Raw genomic sequence first — 18,263 nt, forward strand, 5'->3', positions numbered from 1 at the left:
GCTGAAATTGACAACCAGGCTTTGTTTAAACACATTTTCTTTTATACGTGAATTATACTAGTGACTGAAAATACTTTAGCTGGTGTTTTCTGGGATGGGGTTTTAATCCAGCAATTCTGTTTTATTTATTTCACGAGCACAAAAACATACCAGAAACATTTCTTTTCAAGTTAGTGACTTATTTATTCTCGATATTGTTGCAAATTTTGTTGTCTGGTAAATTTCACTTCTGACAGTTCTGTCTTAGTAAAAGTGCATCAGGGTTGACATCGCTTACTTTCCACTTTCAGAATCCATTCTGCGCAACTCCAATTTCAGTGGCTTAGTTTGGCGAAAGTGAATTGAAGGTTCCTTTTTTTCCACTACCTGTTTTTTTTTTAATTCAATTTACATTAGTTTATTTTTACAAGAACAGTTATTGTCTGCACATTGCTGGTAAGTGCAACGGGTTGGATGCCGTGCAGTTAATACACAATTTGATTTAATTATTCATTTTTTGGTGCAGGATGGTGACGCGTGAGTTATAGAACAAAGGAAATGTGAAAATGAAAGGCAGAGGCTGGGGGTGGGTGGGTTTTGTGTGTGAGTGTGTGTGTGTGTGTGGGGAGGGGGTGGAGATGGGGAGCTGACGCTGAAGAATCAGCTGGTAAAGGTAAACCTCCAGTCTGTCAGTGCCACTCCTCTCACACCGGCCTGGATGACTCTTCCATTAGCACAAACTGCTTTTCCAACAGCATCCAGCCCTCATTCCTTGTAAGTACAGCCATCCTATTATTAGCATGCCAATGTTATTTACAGTGTTGTGTCGGTGTGTGTCTGGTGCCATCGTGCTCACACCAGCACCAAAGAGGAATCGGTGCAACTTTTCTTTCCACTTCTTGAGTCTTGCACATTATATAAACTCAATCCCTTCTAAGCATGTTTGGCGTTTTAGTAACATTGGTATTCAAGGGTAAATCTTATAGTGCGCTGGACTGTTCTTGCACCCTTTGTGTTTATTTTGCAATAAGCTTGGGATGGGGGGAGGTCAGATGCCAACAGAAATAGTTGTGTTTCAATTGTACCTTATTTCAGCCTTTTGGTTTTGTCTTGCTGAATAACGTGTGCACCTCACCACCACATCTCACCCCCCCCCCCCCCCCCCCCCGGCATTGGTGCATACTGGGCCTGTTGTCAAGGTTGAAAAAGACAAACGTTGATCGATAAATAGAAGACCACTGTTTATATTATTAAACCCAGCGTTCACTTTTTATGAGCAACCTGTCCAATGCATTGAAGCCGAATAAATATCACAGGCTCTTGTAGGTAAGTCTCTTAGACTTGAACATACCTGGCGTCTTCACCATACGTAATTTATGGTTTTATTCCAGCTTTTTTTTGTTAAAGACAATCACCAACAACTGTCTTAAAATTTTCACTTAACAGTTTTTCTCTTTTCCTCGACATTCCTTTACATGTCCAAATTTTCTGGCGAGGACTTTGCACCTTTACGCACTCAGTCGCGCCAACTCACCTAGACCGTCGCTCTGACTGTGGGGGCTCTGAAAAAAAAAGGCTTGAATAGATGTGAGGGGCTGGGAAGTCAGATGTTAATGTACTAGTCGTGTGAGGAGGAGGGAAGGCGAACCGTATCGATTACACACAATACATCGGTGACAGCAGCCTGCGCTTGGCATGGGTTGATAAAAGTTGGTCGTATTATGTATAAAAACCATGATAACCCGGCACTTCTTTCCAGAGTAGAAGGATTGGATTTCTCTCGATCGTGTAAGTGGAATAATAGTACAGTCGGCGATTTGTTCCGAATTCGTCTTAACTTTCCGCAAGATTGTGCCATGGACGATTCTATGTGTCTGACTGAAAACCGAAGGTTACAACCAAGTTACAATGTCAGTCTGTTAGCGGCCATCAAGTTTCTAAAAGGACGCGGTTGTCACTTTGATAAAGTTTGAACGCCGATGTAGCAGCAGTCATTCTAAAGCGCACCGACTCGAAACTGCACACGCAACATTACTAACTCTCACTCACACGTACAGACACAAGCACTTGTGAATCCAACATTCGCGTACTTGCAAACACATATTCGGGATGAGATGCCAGGGACACACGGCATTTGATAAGAGGTGCCCAGCTCAAGAGAAATGTCGCGCGGTAAAAGTTCCTCCAAAACACCCTAGACTCCTCCAACTGCCTCCAGCACGAACTGAGCAACAGTGTGTCGGAGCTGCTCGGGATTGGTGCATAAACTGTGTGTAATTAAGGAACCTTCACTTTCACCAACTAAATCCACACTTTGGAGAAGGGTTAGGGTGGAAATCACTGAATTTGACCCGATCGATGGTCGATCAATAATAATCTGATAGTGAGATTTTTTTTGATTAGAACATTTTGCCGCGCTGGCTCTGACATTGTATTGCTGAACCGACAGGGTAGTGTTAGCGGTGGTGCCACCCTGTAGGAGTCAGGGGATGCTTCAAATCAACCACTGCCGCGGACGCGATTTGATGTTAGCCACTTTCTCAGATCATGAGAAAGATAATGCTTGCGTTACTTAAACAGCAGCAACAACAAAAGAACAATTGCGACATTAAACTAAAGCTCGCCTGAATGAGAGATAGAGAGAGAGAGAGACTGTCGCACACTCAAACGCTCACACCCCATCAAATCCCTCTGTTTCACCTTCAATCTGCTCCCGAATAGGGTTAGCGGATGGACCTGAACCGAGGTGACGCGAGCTCTATTGGCCTCAACTAAATACAATGTATTTTGACTAAAGCTGGATGGGACGAGCTGAAACCTTTTGTTTACGCACTCCTTCCTGACAAGCTGAACCAGTATGAAAGTTGATTCGTGTGACCCACAATGAGCAACGCCAGGAACTCCTTGCAACCCTCATAACCTCATCTTGCACATTTAACCAAAGAGTACAATTTCTGCACATGTAATTAATTGTTCCCATCTCCTGACGTCCCAGTGTACTTCTCCGTCAATATTTTAGACTCAAGAAATTCCATGGAATGGGAATTCGTGCAATTGGTGCCAATACGTGAAGTGAGGAGCAAAAAAGATGTACACTTCTAGTTTATTCACGGGGCCTCCAGTTGTGATATTAAATATAGTCACATTCTTATATTAAGTTGGATAAGCGTTTTCCCCTCTGAACTCGCTTCCAGTGTGTCAATTTGGACAATGCTATATTTTGAGAGCAATAGATCTGATAACGTGAGGTGAAGTCTCATACGATGGGGACAGTATGTTCAGGTCGGCGTCAATTTGATGGATAAGTCGGTGCTAAAATTATATAAATGCATCAGAATTAAGGACTACTCGCGGACTACTTTGGATCCCTAGTTATAGTTCATTACAAGCCTAATGTGGAGCTAAATAAATATTAATACAAATAGATATAAAGGAAAAAATCAGAACATTTCCGTAAAATAAAACAATAATTTTATCATTAGAGGATTAAAATTTCAGCGAAGCTTATTACTCTTACGATTTATTTAAAGTCGAGAAACAAAACGTTCTTAGAAAATAAAAGCCTTTCACAGTTATTGGTGATAATGCTGATTTGTTATGAAGCTGATCACATCAGTCTGCACGCGTCTATGCCAGGTTAAGATTGCAATCAAGATACCCATATGTTTAAGAGTTATCTTTGATATGGGTAAGCTGCTGAGCGATTCGCGCGGTGTTACAGTTTTATCAGACTGGTATCAATACAGGTTAATATGTTATGTAAAACAACCTGGGTATAAAGATGTTAAGATGCATTGTGTGTACGCGTATAGTGCCATTTTTAAACTGGGAGTGAGAAGACTATTGATCCACGCACCAGTTTTGTGATCATTACCTGTTACGCGTTGCCTGGCTTCCCTTTCTGTTCAAATCTGCCCTTTGTTAAGAAAAAAAACCTACCTCAGTACATCCAACAGCAGATGACGGAGGTTTTGCCATTCGACAGCGGTTTGACAAGGAGCTAAGAGTTTATCTGTATGAATAGCAGCTGCCAAGGCAGGGGGTAGCCTAGGGTCATTTTGTGCCGTTTCAAAAGGTCTGGCATAAATGCGATTTGCCATATCTGTCTGAAATCAGTGCAATGTTACTCGCAGTGTGGTTTCAAGATTGCTCGTGTGTGCGTTAGGTGGAGGAGAGGGGTGCTGGATGTGCATATAACCTGTGCACCCTTGCGGTGGCAGATCTATCACATTGTTACTCCGTTATCAGTTCCGTTGATTTACCTTTGTTTGCCGATTCACCTATCTTGGTAGCGGCTGACAGCAACGGGGTTAAACTTTACTCACATAACCGGAAAGAACACTGAAGTTTCAGCGTTTAAAACCACAGTTTTAGCTGTGGTGCGTGACGATGGTCTTAAATGCAGAAACAGGAATTGAAGGCGAATACCTGAGTGCGTGTGCCGCGCTAAACTGACAGGCAGGAGTGTCTGGCACTAATGGGGTTGCTCCTCTTTAAGTGAAATTCATTTTTGTTTCAGTGGGAAAGTGAGAATTGACTACCATTGGACCGGTAGAAAATCTCCGAATGGTGGCAGATAGAGGGTTAATGTGTAACTCTATCAGCTTTCCGAGTTGCTCAGTATCAGAAAATATGTTCGACACCAGATGATCGGCGCAGTATTGCTCAGTGGAAGCACTCGGAGGCGCGCTCCGCGATGCCAATCACAGCTCCGGCGAAGCGCCGGCTCCCCAATAAGTTCAAGCAATTCTCCGTGCTCCGACCCCAGACGGGGAGATGGACCCTCTCTGTCCGTCTCGGGGGTGGGGAAGGGAGGTGGTGGCGGTTAGCACTAACCGTAAATAGTCACTGGTATCCGGAAAGGGCTACATTTGCCCCCTCTAGGCCGGCGCGTTTATAACGTGGTTCTGGTTTTGTTTTGAAAGAACTAATTGTCTTCAGAGTTCAGGTACACGGATTGGGAAATGGTCAGAGATTGTAAATTGAATGCGCTGGCATACAGGGGAGACAGAGGGGTCCTGAGTGCGGAGCGGAGTGGACAGGGCAAGTCGGAGTTCTCTTTCAGTTTTGATGCTTTCCATTAGTTCGCGGTGGCGGAGTTCAGTAATCTCGCTGGCCATGCGTGTGTCTGTCTGTGTGTGTTTAGCATGAGTGCCGATCTGTTCCCCTCTCGCCTCAATCCCTGATCTCTCCGTGTGTGTGTGTGTGTGTTCTCTCTCTCTCTTGCGCTGGTCCTGGGAGCAGTAGACATCAAGCCTGGTTGCGAGGGGGGAGCCGTAACATCAGTGCCCTGGCCATTCACTTTCTGATGTTGCACGACGGGAAATGCTTTGAATACTTGCGACATGGCCGCTGGAATTGATCGCCAAGATTGACAGCAGTAACCATCGCCTTCACTTGTTTCACAGAGAATAGCAAGATTTTTTTTCCGGCAACCCATCGGCAACTTCTGCCAGCGTTCGGCGGCACCCCCCCCCCCCTCCTCCTCCCCTCCCCACCCCCAGCACCCTCCTCTCCATGGCCCGGGGAAGCTCCAGCTGACTTTAAGCTCTTCGTTTACAGCTCTTTTGTTTTTTTTCAATATATAGACATTGTTTTAAAATTGTAAAAAAAATAGACACGTTTGACGACCCGGGATAGCAAGGAGCTGCTTCTCGCTAGACTGGCTACTAAGGTAACCGGGCAAACCCCCCCTTGTGTTTTTGTTTCTCTGTGTGTGTGTGTGTTGCTTGTTGTGTCTAGCGCCCTTTGCTCGTGTACATTTCTCCGGGTTTCTACTTAAAGGCTGCGCTGTGACTGGAAGCTGTTTTTTTCTCTCTCTCTGGCTGGGGTCAGTTTATTTGCAAACGACAGCGCGCCCAGAGCTTGTTCTGTCCACACACACAAACACCAACCCCCCCTCCCCTCTCCATTTTATCATTTAGAATGCAAAGAAACCAAGCGAGCTCTAGCAGATTGGAGTCTTTCTGTTTTATACACAAGCACACATGCAGGAAAAGTCTTTCACCACCACCTCCCCCCCCCCCCACTCCCAAGCTTCACACCCCCTCCTCACTTCCCTCCCCACAACCCCCCCCCCCAATCACCATTCTTTCAGTCCGCGATCCCACTGTACTGCCAAGCCGCACGCTTCAAAAGGCGATCATCCCTCTCACGCGGGGAATCACAGAGTTTTGTCCTGCATTCTGGGGTCGGAAGGAACGAGGGACAAATCCCCATTCATTCCCCAAACACAAGTGAAAAATACGGAGCGGGGTGGGTGGGGGGAGGGGGGGGGGGGGTTTAATTGTTGCATTTTCGAAAATGATAAATGACCGTGTGCGACATCATCTTGAACTAATCACATAAAGTTTAAGTTAATGTTGAACTGGCCATCGATGCTGTCTTTTTAAACATATTAGCAACAGTTCCCTGGTCTATATGGGCGGCAATTTCGACTCTCTCCACACAGCGGTACTAGATGTTAAGCAGCGCCTGCCTTGAAGGCTCGGAGTGCAGAATTTTAAAGTTGCAATCTGGACTTTAAAACGTTGTCTGTTGTTCATATGAAAGCACTTCAACACAAACACACATACTGAAGAAAGTTTGTAACGTCGCCACTATGCAGTTTTACGCACTCCTGCCTTCGACTGAGATAATCTCATTTTTAGTTACTTCTATCCGGGGAGGGTCATGCAAATTGATCTGAAAAGAATGCAAAAACACGTAAATTAAAATAAAACAGGCATGCAGTGACCGACCCATAAGGAGACAATACCTAACCTTTCTATATAGCCCGCTTCCTTGGCGCGACCATTCACTTCTGTCAACTAAAAGGGCCATACGTGAGTCATAAAATTTACTTTGAATCAACACACATATATATGTCGTCGTTAAAATGCAGGACACCATGAGCTTTTTTTTAATCAAACTATGTGGACAGCGATAACAATAACTATATTGTTTAGAAAGTTTTCTGCAGTTTTACACGTTTAAATTCATTTTGTTGATTTTTATTTAAAAATCAGAATTTTTAAATTGTTTCGATTTTGTTTGGCTTGTAACATATCTTTAATTGCTTCAGTCATTTTACAGCATGCGATGGCATATGTTTTATAAACTTTATATTCTTCATTTATAACACCTTGGGCTGCTTTATTCCCCCGCGAACCCGTCAGATGACGTCGTGTGTAACGGGATTAAAGCACTTTTTAATCTCTCTGGAATATTTTAAAAAGAAGTCATTCTGGAATGACCATTCCGCGTATTGAGTCACAAGAGAAGGAAAGCGTTAATTGGTATCTCTAAATGCAACATTGCCTGTTGAACAGTCAAAGGCTCTGATGTTATCGATCTGATAACTGACCTTCCTTTGCTCACACTTTTTTGGTTGACGAAAGGGACATTTGAAATGACAATTAGTGTTGGTAGTGCTTTCTACTATTTTGTCTTGGCGAGAGGGGGCGGGTAGGACGGGGAAGGGGGGGGTCGGTTGTCGGCGAAGTGAAGAGAGTGAATGTGAAAGTTGTCTGGGGAAAGGAGATTAGTTCTTTCTAACTCTTGGGTCAGGGGTGTTTCCCAAAATACTGAGTCAAAACTTTCGCCAGAAATAAAAGAGAACTCGCGTGTTGAACGGAGATAAGCAGCGTGTTTAACCACACCACATCTGTTTATTGTAAGATTTAGAAGTCATCTGTAATATTGCACCTCTCCCATTCCTATAATACGCCGCACACGTCGCTTTCAGAATTAAAGGTAATGCAATTGAGTGTTGTCATCTTCGAGTGATTTTGAAAGGTAATCAAAACGCCCATAGTGTTAAGGCAACACTTTCTGTAAATGAATATTTTTTTTCTCGTCATGAAATCTATTCGTGATTCATAAATAGAGGTTAATAATAGACACAAAGGTAAACAACGCGTTGAAACTGTCCTGGTGAACTGTTAAGTACGTTGAATCTTTACTTTCGTCATAAGCAGGTATAAAACCGTACGTGTGTGTATAAACATACTGTATCCGCTATAGTAACAGAGAATTTATTCGGAATAAGTAGCACTTGCATTATGAGTCTCGCAGAAAACATGTAAATGGCGCAGGTTCTAAAATATGTTTCAAAAACCATATCTAGTCACGATAGTTATCAAGTGATATCTCAGTACAGCAACCAATCATGAAAATAGATTTTATCATATTCCGAATTTGTTTAGGCTCACTTCATTTAGTAGCCATTCTTCGCTCTACATAATACAAATTAGCCAGTAAGGCTATTTGTAAAACAATACCCTAGCTAGTCCCAGTGTTAAGGAAAAGTTGATCTGGTAATGGCATTTTGTTTTGAACAGCTGTCTGACTTGTTGCTTGCTGTTAAAGTAACTTCCCTCATAAGGTATGGTGGCACTGAAGCTGAAAGGAGGTCCAAATGGCACATTTATAATTAGATTGCAAATTCAGCAGATTGTGCCCATACTACAGGCTAAACTGCAAAGTCTGGGATCTCAATAGAGGAGTCTTAAAAAGAGACTCCACTCAGTCTTGGATAATTCCCCTTTCACATTCTTCAATACCTGCAGCCAAAGGCAATGAACAGCGGGGACAGTTGATTAAGACAGTATACATTTCACATAATAAACACCTACGGCGGAACTATGAAGCTAAAGTTTGGAATTAACAGCAGGAGTGTGATATTTAAATTGTTGATTGGTATAGACTACGCAACTACATGCTATTAATTTAGTTCATATTTTATATAGTATTATAGAGAGGAGTGCAACTTTAAATTACAGTTTCATATATTTTACACGTTTTGACGATAAAATGAAATTTATTTTAATATAACACTGCGTTTTGAGAATTTATATTAATTTTATTTTACAACGTGACATTTTACAATGTGTCAGGCGGAGTACATGCTGGATATTAGGATAGTTAGTGAAAACTAAAGTTAGATGTTTGTAGTCAGGGCAATGCAGGAACAGCTACGAAACTAAAATAAACAGTGAGCAATTTTGAAATGATTTTAATTCTCCCAATGGACGGCTCAATTGTATTGATTACTGCTGGCTACCGTCTTGTTCAATCAAGGCCTTTTAAAAGTAATAATCTGGTTTCGCATATCACTGTGACCGAGGTTTCTTCAGATTGGTTGTATGACCTATGATCATTTGAAAAACAACCTGGATTTCAATATCTCTTACATTTCAACTCTAAGCCAAACGGCGTATATAAATATTGTTAAAAAGAGTACAGTGCACCCATTTTGAATGAGCTAAAGTGCACCATCATCATTACTGTTTGTTCAAGGAACGTGTCTAATTTAAGGCACAAATTGAACTTAATGAGAATATGATTCAAAGGCAAAATTGGAGAGGGACCATCAGCAAGGCGCAGTTTAATATCCTCGTCATATTTTACATGGAATGAAATGCTGAATAATTTAGAGGTAATGGGAATTAAAAGGACAGTAACCTTTTGAAGTTTTAAAGTTAAAAGTAATCTGCAACGACATTTATTATTAACTAGCAGGACATAAAGTAAAGCCCCTTTGTTTTGATTCCTGTAAATATGTCGATTTAATCATTTGCTAAAGTCCATGGCTTATAGATCAGTTGCGCAGAGATCTTGCATTAATTGTTGTGCATGTGCATTTAATAAAAAAAACTGTCATTCAAAATGACTGTCTCAGTTCTAACTAACAGTTTGATTAATTATCGCGGTCGAAAGTGAATACTTTTACTGACAGTCATACGGCGAGGGCCGCACTAGGTTAGAATGGGATACGTTTAATACAATTAATGTAATCTAATGTCTAGGAGGTGTCAAACTGATATATCAAAATAAGCAAAACACTCTTATTTTAAAAGGGGGTGGGGAGGAGGCGTGTCCAAAAGTAAGAAAGCTACCAGGTATGCCATTGAAATTCAAATGTCACCAATGAGCTGAACATGCCATTTCCCTGATGTGCCCACCAGCATTTTTGGGGTTAATTGACTTGCTGTACCGTTAGGAACTGAAGCCGGGCCGGCATAATCCAAGCTATTGTAGGTTCGTTTTACTGCAGTTAGCTCAGGTCACACGCCTAGGTTTGCAAGTTGCCTTTGCGGTGTTTACTTTTAAAATATTTTCACAGTTTGAAATATTTCACCTGAGGAGTACAATCGGAGTTCATAGTTCTCCAGCACGCCACAGCCTCTCCTCCCAAATTCCACCCACAGCCGGGCTAGGTTCCCCTCCTTGGTCGAAAGCCCGGGGCCACTTCACTCACAGTAAACTCTAGGAATTGCAGGTAGTGCACAATTTCTTTTCCTTTGACGGAAAAGTGGACCCCACCTATGTGCATCCGAAGCGCCTTCATTTGCAACGCCCATTCAAAGAGCGCTCACTCCCATCCTTGTCTTTTGTAACTGGACGGAGATAACGAGTTTTAACATTAGGCCAGTGAAGGGTGGAGGGAAGAAGGAATAGAATGGAGAGGGTGAAAAAAAACATTAAAGGGAAAATGCAGCATCTTGATGGACCTCAGAGAATGGTGGAGAAAACATTATTCGAAAAACGATGCCTAATTTTAAAAAAAAACGGATTAATTCAGATACAGCTATAAAATGTACCCCGGAGAAAGAAGATGATCTGAAGTGCATTTCTCTTTCAAACAAATCCACCTGAATTGTCATGAGAAAGGAAGATGTGATAAGCTGAGGTTGCCAATGAGCGGGACAGCAGAGTATCCAGTTAGGCGGGGGTTCGAGCCTGGGACTCTGACAGAAGCTCACACTTCCTATCACAGCGGGTGCGAGTCAAAGCAACAGAGCGAGTGGGTCTGAAAGGACAGTGTGGTGCCGGGGCTGTTCAATCCAACCCTGTGCCGATTAGTATAATTCAGCTTTGCGACGTCCAAGGTCTAAGAGCCAACCACAAAGCTTGGACAACCCAAGTTCCATCACATACTTGCAAAAATAGAAAATATTGCTAGAATGCAAAGTTAAAATACTGTTTTTGGATAACCCACTTTTTAATTTAGCAGGCACCCTTTTGTGGTGCTCTGTTGTGTGTGATTTTGTTCAGGGAGCAGTTCAGAGCAGGTCAGTCTTCGGCAATTTCCCCATCCCTGGATTGGCCGAACTCTCAGGAGGAGGGCGCGTGTGGTTTTCGCCAAGGTTTAGTCGACTGCAAACAGGACAAGCCCAGAGTCGGTTCATTCTGCAAGCTCCGGAGAATGAGACATCCGAAGTAACAGGCAATATCCATTGAAAATACTCTCCAATTGGCCCTTGTGTGTTAGAGAAAGAGAGGAGGCGACTCCCCACTGTCTGCTCTAGAATCAGGTCATAAAGTACTCACACACCGTTTTGTGAATTTAAGCCAACTCCATCGAAAATGCGAGCATTCTGAAGTTTACAACGATCAATTTCATTTTTTTTGCCAGCAGATTCAGTTTATAAACACACATTTTATAACTTGTATTTACAAATACATTGAGGTTTACGCAATTTTGATAACACATTAACGTATATATTGTGGGAAAACGGGGAATAAGCACCAGCTATGAGCGTTTTCTTAGATTTTTCTGCTATACGGTAGAATATGTTTTGATGCCAAATAATTGGATTAAACCTATAGGAATTATTCTAAGAATTTAGTCAAAAGCTGTGATCAATTTCTGTAATCCAAGTTGCTTCTATTCGACTCAATGGTTTGACATTTTTTGTTAAGCTGTTAAAATACTATTGGAGCAAACTTGGATTCATTAGCATATGGAGGTAATTATTTGTTGACAAATCATATTTCTTATTAAACATGCAATGCTCAAGTTTGCAACAGAAGACTAATCATAAGCAAAAGCATTAGGTGCACAAATGGAATAATGTTTAATTATTTGTACTCTAGGGAGAAAGTGCCCATTTCTGAAGCTGATTTTATATATGTGTGTAGTCTTGACATGATGCAAATATGCTTCTATAATCCTTAGAGAGTTCAATAGTAATTAACAGACAGATCCCAAGGTTGCACCTTGTGCATACAGTTATACAGCTGCATTTTTAAACAAAAATCTGCTGTGTTTAGGTAGCATTTAACTCTTATGCCTTATTTAATCAGTAGTTGAATAGATTATATTAAATTTACAAAAGGCATGATATATATCATTCAGTTATTGACACTTGAGGCCGGAAGCAGGACAATATTGATCCAGTAGTAGCATGATTAAGAGTACGTTAATATACCCAACTCTGTAGACTGAATATTATTACATATCTGAGGTCAATTCTATAAACCAGATGCCAAGTTTTCAGTTTGTAAACCACAAGTTGTGGTCAATATTAACTACATAATGTTTATTTTGAGCTAAGAATTCTTTTGACTAATAAAGGCTCTAACCTGTGATTTAGAGAAATGAATAGCCTCTTTTTGCTCTGAGAAATACCCAACTGCTGAGTAAGAAATAAGCCTTCTTCTGTCTGATTAGGGTTTTAATTCAAGCATCTTGTGAAATGAAATACAGTGATCAGTGTTGTTGCTGGGGTTTCAGGAAAGTGTAATGGTGTTTGTATTGTGAAAACCTTAGCATTTGAAACTAGAAATCCTTAATAATATGATCAGTATAACTTTTGACCTTCTAAGCAGGTTGTATTTGGAAAGAAACAAATAAAGCTCTTAACCTATAGTGTCAAGTATCATTCTTATGGATATGTTCTTGGAGGTTGGAGAAATTTCAGATGATCAATTAAGTATATTACACATAAAACATATTCATGCAACATTAGATTATATTGGCCTAGATCTTATTGTTTTTCTTGTTTATTGATATCAGAGAAGATGATGACAGTGCAGATGATGTTACAGATATGTTTCATGCCTGACATTTCTCTCATCTTTGGGAATATGTATCTTGGGAATCCTACCCCTATATGCCATGCAAGGATTATGATCTGGTATCTTGCAAATGGCTAGACATGATAACTCAAAGCAACAGTCATGTGTGAGTTATGAGTCAAGATTAGAGTGGTGCTGGTAAAGCACAGCAGGTCAGGCAGCATCCAAGGAGCAGGAAAATTGATGTTTCGGGCAAAAGCCCTTCATCAAAAGGCTTCCTTGCCCGAAATGTCGATTTTACTGGTCCTTGGATGCTGCCTGATCTGTTGTGCTTTTCCTGCACCACTCTAATCTTGACTCTGATCTCCAGCATCTGCAGTCCTCACTTTCGCCATACATGAATTATGGTCATTGTCATGAGTGAAACATAAAAGGTACCTCTTGATACACTCTTATGTGTTCCACATCTAGTTCATGGCAGTTGAGTGACTACATATTTTTCCTACATTCTACCCTCCTCTTCCTTTGGCCACTGTTGATACAGTAGGACCTTTTTAGGACCTGTTGCAGGCTAATGATATAGTTTAAGGCACAATTATGCTAAAGTGGCAAGCATTTTTATGGAAGTATTAGATGTGATACAGTAGGACCTTTTTAACACAAAATAAATGAGTGGTGGCAGGTGATGTATAATGTCTACATTGTTTTGATCAGTGCAGCTCTAGGCAGTATATTTACCCAGAGACATTAAGTAGCTGGAAATTACTTTTTTATAAGCTTGCAATAATGATGTAAAATCATTAATGATTCAATGTGAACACCATTGTGCATTAATATCATAAAAAAGACTGACAGGTAAAAACTCATTTGATTAAGAATATTCTTGAATGTTACATTACATTCAAGTTGTCAAAAATAACAGATACATTAAAATGATTTGAAAGTACAATTTGAGATCTAAATATGGTGATAAACTGTAACACATTGAACCACATTGAACACCTTGCGAAGAGTAACTTCACTGACAAGCTACTATGTCCATTTACTTTGTAACTCTCCTCTTAACTCTCTGAATCCTCCCTATACCTTCCTATATCTCACTTTCAAAAGCCTTATAAAACTAAACCTCTCAAGCCCATGTTTAGCAGTTCCTTATCTTTTCTCTTAAGTTCTATTTATTTATGAATTTTCTCTTTGTAAAGTAATCTTGGATACACTTCCAATTAAGTGTTGTTTAAAAGCAAATTGTAGTTATGATGGGTAACATTCCCATGAAAAATAATTGGCACCATTTTCTTTGAGCTCAATGTATAGAGATTGAAGATATTGGGTGTTTGTCAAATTTTAATTAACTACTGGACTTAATATAACTATTCTAATAGCAGTCTAAATTAATGGTTTAATATCTGCTGTTATTAAGATTGATTGATTAGGCCTTTTGATAATAATCACATTAAAAAGTTGTTGTGACATGGCTGACAAGTATGGTGAAGGCCATATTTCTGTTGCCCAAATTTGCATAGAGTAAATGCCTTGTTAATGGTCTATTTATCATTGCTTAAGTGCACAAAGTGAACCATGGCCAGTGTGATTCCCTACCCTACAATCTCACATCTGATACTTCCATAAAAATGCTTGCCACTTTAGCATAATTGTGCCTTAAACTATATCATTAGCCTGCAACAGGTACTGCTCCACGCTATAAAAGAGAATACCTGGACCAACAATTTTTAAAAATCTGCCATTTAAAAATTCTGTTACTTGTAATGATAGGTGTAATAATTGTGAGCAATCTCATTGCACAGACAAAAATACTTAGCTTCTTGTGTGAAGCAAATTAATTCCACATACATTCAGGCTGTGATTCCATTGGTTCCCAGATTGCAGAAAACACATTTTGTCCTTCTTTAAATTAAAAAGAACCTTTCTCATTGTTGGGCCAGTTAAACTGTGTTTGCAATGAGTTCCTGGCTTCAGCTGTGCAAAGAGAGCCAGATATGTTGTATGCAGTGACTATTATTCATATGATTTTGGTCTTGACTTCCCCTAAATGGTTGTTACCTGTGACCAACTCTTAATTGTCTTCAAGGAAATTTAAAATGTAAATAACTATGTCAGACACTAATGCTATTTTGATGACAGCATACGTACCTTGGTGTATTCATATGGAATTCACAGATGACTTTTTCTGGTATCCTGTACAATACTTAACCCTAATTTTAGAAAGAGATTATCTGATAGTTATCTCATTGCAGTTTACAGAATCTTGTAGTTTTCATATCGTCTGTTGCAATTCCTACAATATTGTGTATACGTAAAAAAAAAATGTTATTAATTGTCTGCAAACCACTTTGGAGTGTTTTAAGGCCTTGAAAACTACTCTATAAATCCACATTATTTTTCTTTCTAATTTTAGTTGCTTCAATGTTAGCAAAGCAGACTCTCCCACTGACATTTCCATAGCATTAAAGTGTGACTGGTGTTTGCAAAGGAATGGAACTCTGCACACATAGTAATGTGCACATGAACAGTTGTTTCATTTTCACCTGATTAGAGAACAATATGAAACTGCTAGTATAATTCATGCCTATTGATCCATTATTGTTCAATGCAGGTATTAGTCTCAAACTACACCTACACTAAAATTGGACATAACTGTATATAACATCAAACAGAAAATGATATATTCAAGTATACAACATTGGAACAAAAAAAAATGTCCAATTTGTGTGCTGGTTAGACAATCTCACAATGTGTACTGAATAAGAATAGGCAATTGTGTAAACACTTGGAGAGTGATTTCAATTCAGATCTCAGTATGGTGTCATTTGGACAATTTGTCACTGGCAGCATCCAGGTTGTACTCTTGTCATAGCCATCAATATAAAAAATGTAAACTACATGCCTCTTGTGGTTTCTGGGAACCAAATACCCATGCATTACTAGACTGCCATTAGAGAAAGTGCAAAATTTGGTATTGCCTCCATATTGCACCTCCCAATAAGTATCACAGTGAGAGCCCAAACAGGGATCTCAGAGCTCATTAGTCTTCAGTCTCTCATTTGAGTGCAACTTTCATGTCAACTTTAACCACACCATAAAAACAGTATTACTAAGCTGTCCTAGAGTGCAACCACAAGTGTAAACAGAACATGAAGGCGAACAGACATTGTTCTAAGCACCAACATTGAAACTGTCAGTGATTTATTTCATAGAAACAATTTCTGAATCTAACACTACTCCATGGAGGCAGATCTTGCCTCTTTGGCATTAGTGAGGCTTAATTTATCAATACACAATTCAGCTGTTAAATAAAGTTTAAGTATTTCCCTTTACAACTGTAAAGGCCCAGCTTGCTGTCTGGAATTCCACCCAATGGAATCACTATTTGTGCTTTTATTATTTTTACTGTTTCTCCTTTTACTCACTGTAATTTGTAATTTCAGAATCCTTTGAAGGTGTTTATTGAGGATTAATAAAGTTGAGTTTTGATAAATGCTAAGGTATTGTTAGTTACATGTTAATGTTAGAAGAGAAATGATTTCGTGCCCTGGTATTCTGTGCTTAACATTAGGTATGTGTTTATCTACGTCTGACTGTGCTATGTATCAGTTTGCATAGTTTTAAAAATTTAATGTTTAGGTCTGGAATGTTAAAAACTGTGCAGACCAACACTTCACACCTTAAAAAGGCAAAGCCCAGCAATGGTATTTTATCCTGTTGCTGCGTTTTGAAATCAGTACAATTCAGTGTTTGGAGGCACTGGAATGCCATTTGCTTTATTAAATTTACAGTAAGAGCTAGCACTAATGCTAAAATAATAAAAGCAGACCCATTTTCCTCATAAATCCTATCTAAAAATATAATTGTGCCTGTTGGAGCTTTGTACCACGTGACTAAATGATATACTGTATCTAATCTACATATCTTTGTATGTCTAGTAGCTAATAAATTCCTACAGCAATGAGATGTTTTTAATAGTGCAAAATGCACTTTTCTTCTTCATGAATATTCCATCCACCATAGTGTTAAATAATTCTATTAGCAGATAGTTTATTACAATAACAGGACAGTGCTTGGACCCCTGTATTGATAGAGTTCTACCTTATAAAAGCGCAAGTATGGATGTATTTTAGATCCATTCTTAACCCTCCTACACCACCACACAATTTAAATATTCCTCAGCAACCTCCCAAGTAAAGTTGCAACATGATGTCATTGAAATAGAGTAATTTTCTTCACTTGAATCAGAGTAGATACATGTACTTGCTTTTAGACCTTTTACTTGTACTTTTATGTGTACACTCAAAAAGTAAAACTTTGATTTTTTTCTCATATCAAACAATGTACTAAATATCATATTTTAAGAATACTTCTACAAGAAGTCCACAGAGTCAGTATTTCTGCAAATGTTTGCAAATAAATAATTGTTTCTGAAAAATATAATGAAAATAATAGAGGAAATATGTTGTATCAGTTAACATTTCATAACACCAAATTAGGCATTGACACACACAAGCAATAAAATTGCACAAATACAATATTAGGAGATTATGCATGTCGCGTTGGTTTAAGGCTGAGATGGATAATGTGCCTAAGACTCCTGATCTATTTGAACATGATGTTCCTATAAGAAAATTAGACCCTTATACGTACTTTTTGCATGATTGACATGGGGCTATTATCTGGACTTTGTTTTGGTTTAATAATGAAGTGAATCTCAGGTTTTGATGCCTTCATGTCCAAAGCTTCAAATAATTTATTTTAAAACCACAATTTAAGTGCTGCAAAGGTTTCTTTAAAAAAAAAAGAATAAACTTGATACAAATTATTTAATACCCTTAGCTGAATGGCAATTTGCAAATGTATTACTTCACATTTAACGTAGCATATATTTATATTAACATTTTTTAAATGTAGATTTTTGTTTTCAGGTCATCCAATAATATATACACTGAACGCCAGCGCTGTAAAGCCTATTTTAAATTCAGTCTGTTTAGGTTGGAACTAAAACCAGGCTAAATTTTCACATTTAATTTATAGAGATGTTGGTCCTAATGCAAAAAGAGTAAATGACTTGGATCTCACTGGGAAAGAATGTTCTATTTTTGTTCTCAGTGCTAGCCATATTTTTACAATTATTTTTTGCAGAATTTTTGATATATCCCATTCCATTTAAATGTATTCATTAATGAGATGAGAATTCTTTCTTTCACATCTCAGGCCTTTTTCTAATCTTTTGAGTTTAGTTTATTTTATCCATGGCAAGAGGTCAATGATTGTATATTCTTTGATTTTAATTATTTCACATTTTGTCAACTTCATATTAACTACCATCTCTTCCCAACATACAGCTTGAAAATGGAGAGATGAGGTTAAGATATACAAAAATCAGATGATCCAAAATGAAGCCAAGTATCCCATACCAGCCTGACATTCTCCTGCCCACACATACCTGCAATGCTAACTTCCTAGTGTCTGGACAGGAAAGGTTGAAACTA

At 39.3% G+C, this 18,263-nt stretch overlaps 1 protein-coding gene across 20 annotated transcripts in view; it reads left to right on the top strand.

Moving 5' to 3' along the window:
• Positions 1–686: 686 nt before the first annotated feature.
• The window catches only part of sox6 (SRY-box transcription factor 6), a 636,702-nt gene continuing 619,125 nt past the window's right edge, over positions 687–18,263 (top strand). For 7 of the 20 annotated variants that reach the window (XM_087996511.1, XM_087996507.1, XM_087996510.1 and 4 more), the window contains exon 1: positions 1,669–5,653. Coding sequence is in view for 6 of the 20 variants with exons in the window: in XM_087996501.1 (XP_087852627.1) it covers positions 698–753 (56 nt within the window). In the remaining 14 variants the exon portion in view is untranslated. Of the gene's footprint in view, positions 754–1,618; positions 5,654–6,643; positions 6,804–18,263 lie in introns of those variants that run through there. The other 13 variants (XM_087996501.1, XM_087996502.1, XM_087996508.1 and 10 more) reach the window with 10 other exon arrangements.

Source organism: Chiloscyllium plagiosum, unplaced genomic scaffold, assembly GCF_037043375.1.
Source record: "Chiloscyllium plagiosum isolate Xiang-an unplaced genomic scaffold, Cpla_swu_hap1 HiC_scaffold_18, whole genome shotgun sequence".
In the NCBI taxonomy this organism is placed as follows: domain Eukaryota; kingdom Metazoa; phylum Chordata; class Chondrichthyes; order Orectolobiformes; family Hemiscylliidae; genus Chiloscyllium; species Chiloscyllium plagiosum.